Source organism: Littorina saxatilis, linkage group LG17 (genome assembly GCF_037325665.1).
Source record: "Littorina saxatilis isolate snail1 linkage group LG17, US_GU_Lsax_2.0, whole genome shotgun sequence".
Taxonomy (NCBI): domain Eukaryota; kingdom Metazoa; phylum Mollusca; class Gastropoda; order Littorinimorpha; family Littorinidae; genus Littorina; species Littorina saxatilis.
The window spans coordinates 65305578-65320791 of record NC_090261.1 but is presented as its reverse complement, the minus strand read 5'-3'; the positions used below and the strand labels follow the sequence as shown (position 1 = coordinate 65320791).

The 15214-nt window shown below is 40.5% G+C and overlaps 1 protein-coding gene across 1 annotated transcript in view; it reads right to left on the bottom strand.

Moving 5' to 3' along the window:
• LOC138952187 (microtubule-associated proteins 1A/1B light chain 3C-like) overlaps positions 1-4637 on the bottom strand; it is a 35250-nt gene extending 30613 nt beyond the window's left edge. Inside the window, exon 1 of the mRNA XM_070323790.1 lies at positions 4467-4637. Coding sequence (XP_070179891.1) covers positions 4467-4521 — 55 coding nt within the window. The 5' untranslated portion in view covers positions 4522-4637. The remainder of the gene's footprint in view (positions 1-4466) is intronic.
• Positions 4638-15214: the final 10577 nt, after the last annotated feature.

The window sequence follows — 15214 nt, the reverse complement described above, 5'->3', positions numbered from 1 at the left end:
AATTTCGCAGCGATAACTTCAACAAAATCCAATCAAAATCTGGCGTTGTCGTGAACACCAAAATGTGATAAACTTATTGAAACTTGAAGTTTTGTTGGGATTTTGAGTAGTTTTGTAAGATACAAAACGCCACTTTTCGCCCAGTGGATGGGAAGAAAAAGGTCAAGGTTTTCATAAAACAAGTTGGTGGGGATGGGGTCTAGCTCACAAGACTTTGACACTGTGTTCTTCAAAATCTTCAAAACAAACTGCTCAGATACAGGAGTGAAGCTATCCAACAAAGAACCAGAGAATTGTGAAGCCGGAGGCGAAGCCACTGGTGGAGGAAAGCTATTTCTGATGGTTTCGATCTTCTCAGTGAAGTAGTCAGAAAATACAGTTGGCAGGTCCTTGGGGTCATGGGTGGTGGGGAGGCTGGAAACCGTCTGTTTGCCAAGCAGAGAATTGAAATTTTGAAAAAGTTCTTTGCATGTTCTACTACCTATAATCTGGGCAGAGAAGAAAGCAGTTTTAGCGCCTTCAACTAAGTCATTTACTTTGCGTTTGATGGTTTCAAAAATCTCTTTGTGAACAGTGAGTTTGGATTTAAGCCAGCACCTCTCCACCTGACGACGTTCACGTTTCAGTTTGCCAAACTGCTCTAAGTTTAACCACGACATCATTTTGTGCATTATCTTATTTAAATTACTGTGATGACACAATGGTGGCCATTGACTTTTGACACATATGTGTCAAATACACACTCATTACAGAAAGTAATCGCTGAAATCATGAATGTCATTTAGTGATTAACCGTGTCTGGTGTGCTGACACCTACTTGCATGACAAAAAGTGTTAAGTACGGTCTGAGTCTGTGGTACACATAACCTTGAACCATGGCAATGCACTTGGCAAGTCACACAGGCACTGGCCAAAATTGCTTAAGTGCCAAACCAAACAAACAAGCAAAGGCAGTCCAATAGAATATTCAACACTAAGTCAGTACCGTCTTTACCCATACCAGTACTCTACCTTCATAAACATTTTAATGTGTATACCACAAGCATGTTCATAGAATTAGTGAACTGATGTAATTATCTTTGGAACAAAATACAATATGCTTTTGATAGCAAACAAAGTCCCAATGTAAGCGTAACAAACAACATGATATCAAGCACCCATGCAAACGCTAAAATCACAAGTGGGTACTGATGAGGGGTCTGTCTGGCTTCTGTTAAAATTTGAAACTCAATTAAAGATCAAGAGGTGCGTTGAGTGTTTACTTGAGGCGTTAATCTAAAATAAGCTTGTCGCAGCATGCATCTGTATTTGTAATTGTAATGATTTAAATATTGTGACTGCTGAATTGCCCGAAACTGTTCTTGATATGAGACAGCCTACATTAAACAATTAATTATGCTTAACTATAACTAATGTTACAAATGTCTTGTCGCATGGTGGCGTAGACATGAGCAGAGATTCTGTGAAACAAGTTTGCAAAATAACAATACATTTTATAGGCAATTTCAAAGTTTTTGCAACACATGAATTGTAATTTGACTGTAGCATAATTTCAACAACAAAATCTTTTTCAAAACTGGTGCAGTAGTCTAGCGGTTAGGACAATTAACAGCCCCGAAATCTTGAGGTCTTGGTTTGAATCTCTTCGAGGGGTTTATTTTTCCACATGATCCTTTTGAAAATAAAGTTTGCTCAGCCCTGAGAGCGAACAGAAAGTGACCAGCGCAAAAGTCGGGCATTGAATTAGGCGTCACGGTCAGAGAGGCAGTGTAGGTCTCGTTTCAGGGCCGCCTTCGCTGTACACAATTTGGTATAGGAATCTCAGACCTATCTTTTTAAACACCTGGCCCTGTATAGTCTGAGAGAGACCTTGACAGCTTTAACTAAGCAATGTTGTTCCAGTCAAAAATGCGTTTCTTTTTGTCTTTGTGATCTTGGAGATTTTGACAACATAAAACACACCATTATCAGTCTCCCCATCGAACTCCGACCATACTGTTTCTCACCACTATCGATATTCAATAACTTGTGTTCTTTGAAAGATCAATCACTTTTCTATTCATCATGCTTTTTATTTTTCTCATTCCTCAGAATCGGTCTTGAAGTTATTCTTTGGTGTGGATTTGGTATCAGTAGCAAAAGTAGAAAGAGCCTCCAACAGCAGTGCATGCCAATGAAACGTCAGAAGCGCATGTGAGATGGAAGCCTCGTTCTCGTTTCACTAGAACATGGTGGAGTTTTTCCAGACGACAGAAGTTCATGCATCTGCCGTGTTTATGTCTTTGAACCTCGCTAGTACAATCGAAAGTTGTTTTGCATTTGACTAGAATTTTTCCTCGCCAGCCGGGTGAGCTGACACAGAACCAGACAAGTTTCAAGTTTCAAGTTTTATTTATTCCAATAAAACCCCGTGAGGGTACATGGAAAATTAAAAAACACAATAAAAACACATTTCATTCAACACCAAATAAAAGGAACTAAAACAAAAAGAAATCAGACTATGTACAGAAAAGGGAGTTGAGGGGTGAGGGAGAGCAAAAACAATACAAGAAACAATTCAACAATAATAATAATAAATAATAATAATAATAATAATAATAATAATAATGATAATAATAATACAAAAAATAATAAAACATTACAAGTGCAAAGTGATTACATACATTTCTTTACTATGGGAAATGGGGGGAAGGGAGAGGGGGGGGTGATGGGAGGGTTAACATAAGGACAAAAATACTATTACAAACAACACAAAACAGATAACGGAATATAAAGCTAAAAGAGAATTAAATTTTACTCGCTTCTCAAACAGTCCATGACCAGTGTCATGAACTTTGCGAGTTTTAGCAATAAACTCTTTTTTGTAGTGGAAAAAAGCTCTCTGAATTTAACTGAATTGGGGCGGGCATAATAATAGCACCGTAACAACTGTTTTCTATAATTGGTAAAGAAAGGACATACAAAAATATAATGGAACTCGTCCCCAAGGTCACCTGATGAGCATTTGTGACAGATTCTGTCTTGTCTGGGAATACCAAGAGTCCTACCTTTTTGTATAGGCAATTTATGATTCAGTGTTCTAAATTTTAAAACAGCGTTTGCTAAATTAACCGGCAGGATGGACAAGTACTTTTCAAACTCAAAATTCTCTTTATACATTCTATAATTATAATAAAACTCATTGTTATTTATTTCTGAATGCCAGGTTTGGACAAGACGGTTTCTACTTACTACTGGCCCTGATGATTGGGCAGCTGATTTGGCCATTCAATCCTGTCTTCTGACTGGCCTTATAAAACGTTCAATTGTGTGATTTGTACTGGTCATACCTGGGAAAGATCACACTGCCTCTGGTATTGTGGTAATACATAATTTACAAACAATAGCAAGTTGGTGATTCATGCCTGCTCCTTCATAAGCCTATACTAATCATTATGTACGCAAAAGACCTGGGCAACCTAGATTGGGCACATGGGAGATTAAGTTAGTATACTGATGCCGTGATGGTTTATCTGGTCACACAAGGGTATGATGTCAAGATCTGTAAGTGTAAGTGTAACAGTGTAATTCGACCACAAAAACTTGTCACGCGGGGTTCACTATCACCCTCTGCCTGTAACACTCACCGTGGGTTCACTATCACCCTCTGCCTGTAACACTCACCGTGGGTTCACTATCACCCTCTGCCTGTAACACTCACCGTACTTCATTTCTGTCTTGTCACGCGGGGTTCACTATCACCCTCTGCCTGTAACACTCACCGTACTTCATTTCTGTCTTGTCACGCGGGGTTCACTATCACCCTCTGCCTGTAACACTCGCCTACTTCATTTCTGTCTGATCTTTAATTCTTTTCTTTTGTTTATGCCTATCTGGTAGGCCTACTGGTAGTGATAATTCACTAATCCAGCTTGATTTCGACTGTGATAAACCAGGAACCATGCTCAAAATAAACATTTTCACGACTATCTCTGTACACATCTCACATGACACTGTTTCTGAGTGAAATGGCAATACAACTTGTTGTTGTTCGTGGACTGTCCTTTCCATAGACCATACTGCGTACATTCCCCTATCAACAGATCTATCAACAGGCTTTGCCTCTGGCAACTGAACGTCTCATTCGTAATGTATTAAATTCTAAACAACGAAGTGACTGTGGTAAGATGAACAAAGTTAGAAAAAATAAAGGATTACATACAGTAGGCCTAATCCTTTGTTTTTTTAACTTTATGTATTAAATTATTAATAAACTATTAAGTATTATCCCTTCCAATGGTTTACCATCACAAAGGGGATATCGACAAGTACAAACTCAAGAGAAACATTCAAACGCTCAATTCTCAGTCGTTCTTGTTTGGTTAGTGGGTCCGTGAACGCATACATGATCTATAGACTTAGTATAGACCCAAACTCGCTTCCTGAACAAGTCAGCAGTTCGGGAAAAGTTGTCAATCAACACTTACCAAAACTTTTTCGCTGCTTGAACGTCTTGTAGGGAGTTTCCTGAGATTCTGGCATGGTGGCAGCACGGCCGAGGACCTACGAACCAACTCCAACGAACAAACAAACTCCACAATTACACCAGTCACTAAGTCAGGTGAGATTGACTGTCGCCACTTGTGTCATGCATGTACGAAGTAAAAACAACAATGTCGTCACGCTGCTGCTGCTCTGCGTTTGATTGGTCAGTGCGACAAAGCAAAGGGATACAACTGCGGAAACTTTCTGTCAGCTTATTAAATTTTGTCAGTCAGCTGTGCGGGTGTGTGCGTCTCAAGTTATGCACTGTGGTCTTATGAGTCTGTGCCGTGTGCAAGCGAAGCGACCGTAAACTGATACGCCGAGTTCACTATCATTTCCCAACCATCTCTCTGTCGTCACCAAGCTATAAAATGTTCAATCATGCCAAAAAGGGCAATCTTGAACTTTAGTGTGTTAAATTCATAGCCGCTCAGAATCCAGTGGCATTCTTTACTTAATTTTGATACAAGTCCCTGTAATCAAGCCAAAGAACATTTGTCGTGAAATTAATTGACGGATTGAGCTCCAAACTTAAGCATAATTTATTAATTTGGTTGTTCAATCGACGAAAATGCACCGAAAATGGCGTACGTTGTCGACCATGGGACATTATTTACACGAAAGAGTTGTCTCCCTTCGTCCGCTCATACGGATAAGTATCCTTAGCGGATTATGACTTTATTCAGTTATTCTGCAGAAAAACAGAAATGCTGGAGAAAAACTGTTTGTTTCTGCAGCATTTCTGCATAATGTGATCTTTCGCGAGAGCAACGTTTTTTTCTGCAGTAAAACAGTTTTACTGCACAGTAAAATTGAAATCAAGAATGCTGCAGTAAGAATAAGAATAATAAGAATAAGAATACTTTATTATCTCATAGAGAAATTCAGGCGTGGTACATAACAATAATACAAACAGGACATTGTTTTTACATAAGACATATAGCACTATATAACAGGGCAGGTTATAAACACACCTCCCACATACCTTTCTGGCCATTCCTTGCATTGTGCTTACGCATTCAGTCATGAACACATCTATGTCTCACTTACACATCGCACACATGGACATTCTTATACGCTCAACTTACCCGTTCACACATGGACATTCGACCACGCTCCACTTACACATTCTTATACGCTCCACTTACACATTCACACATGGGCATTCTTATATGCTCCACTTACACATTCCCACATGGACATTCGACTATACGCCCACTTACACATTCTCACATGGACATTTTTAAAGCACTGCGCTTACATATTCTCGCACACCTACGCGTATAACGGACTATGGCTAAACATCATTGCAAAAAATCATAGCATACAATATATCACAGAAAAAAAATACGGACGTACATAAAACCAATGGTAAAACGGTGATGTTGTTTTACTGGAGAAAAAACTGTTTACACTTTTTCTTCAGCATTTTGGCATTATTCAGTTATTGTGCAGAAAAAACGGAAATGCTGAAGAAAAACTGTCTTTTCTGCAGCATTTCTGCATAATGTCATCTTTCGCCGAAGCAACGGGTTTTTCTGGAGCAAAACATTTTACTGCAGTAAAATTGAAATCAAGAATGCTGCAGTAAAACGGTGCTGTTGTTTTACTGCACTGAGAAAACCTGTTTACACTTTTTCTGGAACATTTTGTACTGGCTCATTATAATGTTGGAGCACGCGAGCCCCCCTCTGTCGAGAGATGGACTCATCCAGAATTACCAATAGTTACAAACTATTATACTATCCCAGGGGGCGACGAATACAAACGCTACTTTACAAGGTCGTTCGTTTTTCTCCAGAAAAACTGTCACAGACTATTCTGAAGAAAAAGTTAATCGCAATAATGCTGCAGAAAACCAAGTAAACATTATGCTTCAGAAAAACTGTTTTACTGCAGTAAAAAACGTTGCTTCGGCAAAAGATGACATTATGCAGAAATGCTGCAGAAAAGACAGTTTTTCTCCAGCATTTCTGTTTTTCTCCAGAATAACTGAATAATGTCATAATCCGTCAAGAGCCAGTACAAAATGCTGCAGAAAACCTTTACATTTTTTCTGCAGTAAAACAAAAGCACCGTTTTACTGCAGCATTCTTGATTTCAATTTGACTGCAGTAAAATGTTTTGCTGCAGAAAAAAACGCTGCTGCGGCGAAAGATGACATTATGCAGAAATGCTGCAGAAAAGAACGGTTTTTCTCCAGCATTTGTCTTTTCTGCAGAATAACTGAATAAAGTCATAATCCGCTCAGCCCCCCAGACCCCCCAACGGGGCATTGCCCTCGACGCCAGGTTGTAACCCCCCCCCCCCCCCCCCCCCCCCCTCTGGCTTAACTGCTCCGCCCCTGGTGTGTATATTCCTGTGAGTGTCTGTATGAGAGAGAGAGCGAGAGAAAAAAAACAATGAAAACAACATTCTTGTTACTGATTACAAATCATGATATGTATTTCTATGTGTGTATGAAAGAGAATTAACAAAAAATAATAAAAAAGTGCAATAGTTGTCACTTTGTGTTGAATAAACAATAGATCCAGAGGAGCGAATTACTGTGTGGTTGTGTTTACTTTGACACGTGCTTTCTGTACCTGCAACTTTTACCGTGACCGTGATTTGCCACTGGTGTTCGTGATCGTGAAAACAACAAGAGGCGAAGCCTTCAAGGCTCACGTAAGAAATCGACAAACAGTAACACAAACTCAATCACTCAGTCACACATACACACACACACAGTAAGCATAGGTGACACTGTGCAAGAAAGCGAGACACTAGATCTAGATCTGTCTGTCTGCATGTAGCACTGCCAACTAGTCTCGGCCCGCACAAAAAAACAATGACCGAGACGTTCAGTAATTCCTTCGCGTGACGTCTAACCCTCTTACGCCATAATGTGACGTCTTCAAATGACGAAATGTTAAAGTTTCTACCACAGACATACACACGCACATACGCACATACGCACATACGCACGCACAGACAGACAAAGTTACGATCGCATAGGCTACACTTACGTGAGCCAAAAAGACAACACATTACAAAACAAATGAGACAAAAGGGATGCAGGGTTATCCCCCTTGTGTCGTATCCCCCTTGTGTCGTCTGCCGTCTGTTACTTTCGTTTTGACGCTTTTTTTTCTTCGTTTTTTTTTTTACAAATGCAATAAAAAAAACAAGTCGCGTAAGGCGAAAATACAATATTTAGTCAAGTAGCTGTCGAACTCACAGAATGAAAGTGAACGCAATGCCATTTTTCAGCAAGACCGTATACTCGTAGCATCGTCAGTTCACCGCTCATGGCAAAGGCAGTGAAATTGACAAGAAGAGCGGGGTAGTAGTTGCGCTAAGAAGGATAGCACGCTTTTCTGTACCTCTCTTTGTTTTAACTTTCTGAGCGTGTTTTTAATCCAAACATATCATATCTATATGTTTTTGGAATCAGGAACCGACAAGGAATAAGATGAAAGTGTTTTTAAATTGATTTCGACAATTTAATTTTGATAATAATTTTTATATATTTAATTTTCAGAGCTTGTTTTTAATCCGAATATAACATATTTATATGTTTTTGGAATCAGCAAATGATGGAGAATAAGATAAACGTAAATTTGGATCGTTTTATAAATTTTTATTTTTTTTTACAATTTTCAGATTTTTAATGACCAAAGTCATTAATTAATTTTTAAGCCACCAAGCTGAAATGCAATACCGACGGGCGCAGTGGCGTGGTGGTAAGACGTCGGCCTCGTAATCGAGAGGTCGGGAGTTCGAATCCCGGTCGCTGCCGCCTGGTGGGTTAAGAGTGGAGATTTTTCCGATCTCCCAGGTCAACTTATGTGCAGACCTGCTAGTGACTTAACCCCCTTCGTGTGTACACGCAAGCACAAGACCAAGTGCGCACGGAAAAGATCCTGTAATCCATGTCAGAGTTCGGTGGGTTATGGAAACACGAAAATACCCAGCATGCCTACTCAACGAAATCGGAGTGAAGCTGACTATGCTCTCAGAGTATAGTGTGGGGAACCCAAATGGGCAAACGAGCTCACACGTAACCAGAAAATTCTGGAACGCTGAAGAAGAAGAAGAAGAAGAAATGCAATACCGAACCCCGGGCTTCGTCGAAGATTACTTGACCAAAATTTCAACCAATTTGGTTGAAAAATGAGGGCGTGACAGTGCCGCCTCAACTTTCACGAAAAGCCGGATATGACGTCATCAAAGACATTTATCAAAAAAATGAAAAAAAAAGTATGGGGATTTCATACCCAGGAACTCTCATGTCAAATTTCATAAAGATCGGTCCAGTAGTTTAGTCTGAATCGCTCTACACACACACACACACACACGCACACACGCACACACGCACATACACCACGACCCTCGTTTCGATTCTCCCTCGATGTTAAAATATTTAGTCAAAACTTGACTAAATATAAAAAAGAGGCGAAGCCATCAAGGCTCACGTAAGAAATCGACAAACAGTAACACAAACTCAATCACTCCGTCATACACACACACACACACACACACACACACACACACACACACACACACACACACACACACACACACACACAGAGAAAGAGGTGACTCTGTGCAAGAAAGCGAGACACTAGATCTAGATCTGTCTGTCTGCATGTAGCCTACTTACAGGGACACGACTGCCAACTAGTCTCGGCCCGCTCAAAATAATAATGACCGAGACTTTCAGTACTTCCTTCGCGTGACGTCTAACCCTCTTACGTCATAATGTGACGTCAATGTAATGTGACGTCTTCAAATGTTAGAGTTTCTACCACAGACATACACACGCACGCACGCACGCACATACGCACGCACGCACAGACAGACAAAGTTACGATCGCATAGGCTACACTTACGTAAGCTAAAATTTCCCTTCCCGTGATCGTGATGATACCCCCCCTTTGGGGCCCTCTAGTTCGGTAATTTGTCGGCTCAGGTTGCACCAGATCGGTCAGTTACCGTTCTTTTGATCCAAACGTGTCCGAGGAGAAGTTTCTTGGCTCAATGATTGCTCAATTGTCCTTGTTTTTATCGAGTCAACTTTTTCCGGGGTGCATGCCCCCCCTATGAGTTTCGAACGGTTCGCGCCCTCCACTAAACGCTTTGCGTCGTCGAATCCCTAAAAAAAAAAATTGGAAACCCCTCCTTGAAATTTATGTGATCCGCCCCTGCACTCTGATATAGGCTATATGATTTGAAATGCGATGATTTAAATATTTTATTGAAATAAATTAACAGCATACACCAGCGATTGACCCGGAAAATCGATTTCGCTAATAGTAATATTTTGCTATAGATTTGTCTGTGATAATTCCAGAATGTGTTGAAACAAGTGTGAACAATTAGAGAAAGTTAGTGTGTGCGCGCCTGTGTGTGTTTTTCAGTTAACCCAAGGACAAATGTCGCCAATGTTTTGCCGGCACAGAGTGACTCGTGACTGACGCCGGCTAAATAAACGATTTTATTATCATCATAGATAAATCAATCGGACAGACTTTATGATACATGTACAGAATATTGATAATTGATGACATGCTAAGAATCATGCCGAAATAGTGACTAGGGTTGGGTACTGGCTCGCGATCGAAAGTGAAAGGAGTATGCCGGATTTCTGTCACATCCAATCATGTCGGATTTGTTCTTAGAACACGCGCGACCTCAAACTAAAGCATTTACATGTCATATTTGTGTTGTTCTAGTATCTACACAGTATTTTCTCACTTTGTACCAAGTGTGAAGCCATATAAAAAAAATAAGGGCGTTGTGATGCATTTTCGAAGACGGGTAGAGGCGGCCGGGCGAAAGTTGGCACCGGATGTTTGTCACAACCGATCATAATCATATACGACTTGTTTTTAGAACATGCGCGACCTCAAACTAAAGCATTTACTGACATGTCATATTTTTGTTGATCTGATATTTGTCCTTGATTGTTGAGACGCACATGAGTTTCTGGCTTGCAGTGTGCTTGAAGTGTGTGTGTGTGTGTGTGTGTGTGTGTGTGTGTGCAGCGATGTGCTTGACGTGTGTCGGTAGCCTATGTGCATGCAGTGTGTGTGTGCAGTGTCTGCAGTGTGTATGTGTGCGCGTATGTGCAGTGTATGTGTCTGCAGTGTGTGCAGGGCCGGACCCAGGGGGGGGGGGGGGGGGTTCCAGGGGTTCCGGAACCCCACCCCTGGAAAAAACATGTACCTTGCTTTGAGTGGGTTTTTTTTATTTTTACTAGTTTTAGCACCAAAACAATGCTGCTCTTAACCCTCAAAACAAGGCCCAGAATGCACCAGATTGCACAGATTTTAACCGTTTTTCGAAAAATTTCCGGGGGAGCATGCCCCCTCGGACCCCCCTAGTTCGCGCGCCTGCTTTGCAGGCGCGCGCTTGTGGCTTCGCCACTTCGCTGATTTGTCCCCCCAAAAAAGGAGGAACCCCCCCCTTACAACTCATTTGGTCCGGCCCTGGGTGTGTGTGTGTGTGTGTGTGTGTGTGTGTGCAGTGTGCCTGAAGTGTGTGTGTGTGTGTGTGATTTCAATATGAGATTATGGTGATAAGCTGGACCCGGGTCACAGGTGGACATACCCGCAGCGCTCGAATGAAGATCCGTCACAGTCAAGCGTTGTATGGTGAACGTGGTACATGTATTGCAAATCCAATCTTGCATTCGGAAATTGCACCACACATGTATACACTGTGTCCGTTCCACTCCCAGATTTCAATGTTTTCAACGCTCAATGTTTTGTTCCTGTAGGCCTATCATCTAAAAGGGGTTCAGTCTGTGGTGACGTCACATTCTTATTGTTAAACATGTGTATCTGTATGAACAATGAAATTGGTAAGTGCGTTACAACTGACAGGCGACAGCGGTTCAATGATGATAAAGGGACTTAAATAATTATTGATGTCTGGTGCGGTTGAACTGCTATTTTTACATTTAGTCAAGTTTTGACTAAATATTTTAAACATAGACGGGGAATTGAGACGAGGTATAGTGGTGTGTGTGTGTGTGTATGTATGTCGTGTGTGTGCGTAGAGCGGTTCAGAGAAAACTACTGGACCGATCTTCATGAAACTTTACATGAGAGTTCCTGAGTATGACTGATATCCCCAGACGTGTTTTTTTTTCTCCATTTGTTTTGATAAATGTCTTTGATGACGTCATATCCGGCTTTTTGTAAACTGAGTTGAAGCGGCACTGTCACGCTCTCGTTTTCAGCTAAGGTGGTTGAAATTTTTGTCAAAAATTTTTTGACGGCGTCCGGACTATGACGGGATTGCATTGCCGCAGCTCGGAAGCTTCAAAATTAATCAATGAGTTTGCTAATTAAAATTGTCATAAAAATCGATTTTTCGCAAACAGATTTAAAAATGATTGCCTCGTATTCTTGATTCTTCTTCGTTCAATGGCTGAAACTCCCACGTTCACTCATGTTTTTGCATGAGTGGGTTTTTACGTGTATGACCGTTCAGTTTAACCCCGCCATTCAGGCAGCATACGCCGATTTCGGGGGAGTATTCTTCATTAAATTCTGAATCTAAAAATGTATCTAGATATGTCATGTTCAGTTACTCTATCAATGGGATCACGATTAACAAAAATAGCTTAATTAGGGACTACGATTGAAATGTTTACAAATCGATCCAAAACGATTTCATCTTATTTTTTTTATCATTTCCTGATTCCAAAAACACATAGACATGGTAGGTTTGGATTAAAACAAGCTCATAAAGTTCAAAAGAATACAGAAAAGCGCGCTTTCCTGCTAAGCGCAAGCGCTATACTTGCTTGTCAATTTCACAGCGTCAGAAGTTCCACTGCGTGAAAAGTGTCAGAGATTTTCTTGCAGCGGGCCGCATTGACGAAGCTGTATTGTCTGGGTGAAAAAATGCAGTGCATTCAGTTTCAATCTGTGAGTTCCACGGATCATATAATCATGATTTATATTTATATGGACAGATTGACTAAATGTGGTAGTTTCGCCTTACACTTCTTTTCTTTTGAATTGGCAACGTCTGTCGCATTTTTTAACACGTGTTGTGTATTTGGGTTTTTACCTTGAGTCAAGTTTTGGCTGTGGGGTTTTTTTTTTTACATATAGACTGGGAATCGAGACGAGGGTGGTGGTGGTGGTGTGTGTGTGTGCCGGTGTGGGTGGGGGGGTGTAGAGAGAGATTCCGAGAAAACAACTGGATCGATCTTCGTGAAACTTTACATCAAGGCAATACTCTAAGCCCCACACTCTTCAACATATTCATCAACGATCTCCCAGATTATCTGCGTGGGAATGACTCACCAAGTCTGAACAGTGCCCAAACTCAGTGAATACAAAAATCCCATGCCTACTTTACGCCGATGATTTGGTAATTCTGTCCACATCCAAAAGAGGACTACAAAATAAGTTGAACCGATTGAATGACTACAGCAGTGAATGGGGCATTAAAATAAACAAAGAAAAAACGAAAGTGATAATATTTACCCGCACAGACCCAAAAGTACCAATACTATTTAACTGTGGCACACATATGATTGAAAGTGTAGACCAATATAAATATTTAGGGGTCATCTTCCATAAAAGCGGTAAATTCTTACAAACCCAGGAACATTTAGCCAAGCAAGCAAACAAGGCATCGCATGCCCTGAGACGACTAATTAGAGGAAGAGAGATGAAAGTAACTACAATGATGCAACTATTTTATACCTTAGTCGCCCCTGTGTCCACTTATGGAGCCGAGGTCTGGTTCCCATCAGCAATCAACATCCAAAACGAACAATCGCTACCCGACATATTCGATAAGTGTCTATCGAATAATCTACCCCATGAACAAGTGCATTTAAAATTCAGTAAACGCCTTCTTGGCGTCCACAGTAAAGCAATGAACTTGCCAACGCTAGCAGAGCTCGGGCAACTCCCTGTGGGTATAAAACTAGTTGAACAAACAATAAACTTCTGGACCCACATCGTTGAGTCAGAAGAAAATTCATATTTACGACAGGCTTACGCTGACATGATCGACAGACCACAAGACAGCTCACCGCAATGGATACATTTCATTCGAGCAATCATAGGTAACTGACCTCGGACTGGACCATAACTGGATACTTCAGTCAGCAGTCCAAAAGAATGCGCTGATGAAAACTCTACGACGAGGACTAGAATACGAATACGTACGATTTTGGCAAGGAAAGAAGACTGAGGGCTCAAAACTGCAATACTACAACACAATTACTGACGGCGATTACGACTGTGAAGCATACTTGACATGTGTAACCAACCCCAAACACAGAAAAGCACTGTGTAGATTGCGTATTAGCGCTCACGATTTAAAAATCGAAAGGGGGAGATACACAAACACACCCAGAGAGGATAGAAAGTGCACCGTGTGTGGCGTAATTGAAGACGAGCTCCATTTCCTGGATAGTTGTACAAGATTTCATGATCTACGCTTGCAGCCTATGGAACATGCACGTGTTAATGCTCGAAATCCGAGTCAGCTGATGACGATGCAAGACGTATCGATACAGCAACAACTTGCTGAATTTGTATACAACTGCATGATTATACGCAATAATGACATAACTACAGATACATAACAATGTTGTAATCACTGCTCCATGGACGATATTTCTTCTTGTCTTTACAAATATCCACTTCGTGTCTGATAAACCCTTTACTGTGTTTTTATGACAATTAAATGAGTTCTGAGTTCTGAGTTCTGAGAGTTCTGAGTTCATACAAATTTTTTCAGAGGATATCCCCAGACCACTTTTTTGATAAATTTTTTGATGACGTCATATTCGGATTTTAGAGAAAGTTGATGCGGCGCTGTCACGCCCTCATTTTTCGATCAATTTGATTGACACTTTGGCTAAGCAATTTCCACGAAGTCCTGACAATGGAATTGCATTTCAGCTTGAAAACTTTAACATTAATCAATGAGTTTGGTCATTACAAATCTCAAAATTTTTAATTAAAATGTTAGTAGGCTAATAAAAAAAGTAATCATACCATTGTCTATCATCTCCTGAAACCCAAAATACATAGATATGCCATGTTTACTCTGAAAATGTGTTCACAATTAAAGAATAAAGGTTCATTAGGCACTACGTTCGCATAGTTCACGGAGACAAACTGGACCCGTCTCGAGTCAGCCTTCGGGTTTAGGCGAAGAGTTAGTAAATGTCGTCTCAGTGTTGGCTGTATAAAATACAGAATGAAGTGTTGATCTTTTAGGCCAGTTCAGGCTGATAGATTGAATAAATGTTTTTCTATCGCTTCACGCAACTCATTTTAAATTTGGTCACAGTTTTATTTTGTTTTTGCATTGTGCAATGAAAAGCGAAAAGTGTTTTGAAAGGCCTTGAGAGTGAGGCAGAGTTGATGAGGAGAGAGTGTTGAACGGGGTGCAATGATGTAACTGATGTGTATGGGGTGTAATGGAGAAAAAAAGTATGTTCCAAGTCATGATCACTTTCGTTCTTTCCTTTATACAATTTGTAACATAAATCAATTGATGAAGAAATCGTGAATGTTATAGAAGTTGCAGCCACTGAGCACTTTGTTTACATTACTTTTATGTTGCTGTAGCTCACTCTCTCACACATCGTCGAATGTGGTGCTAGTTTTATGTAAAGATTCTTTGATTGACATAGATCTTGATCTATTGGTATACAATATTC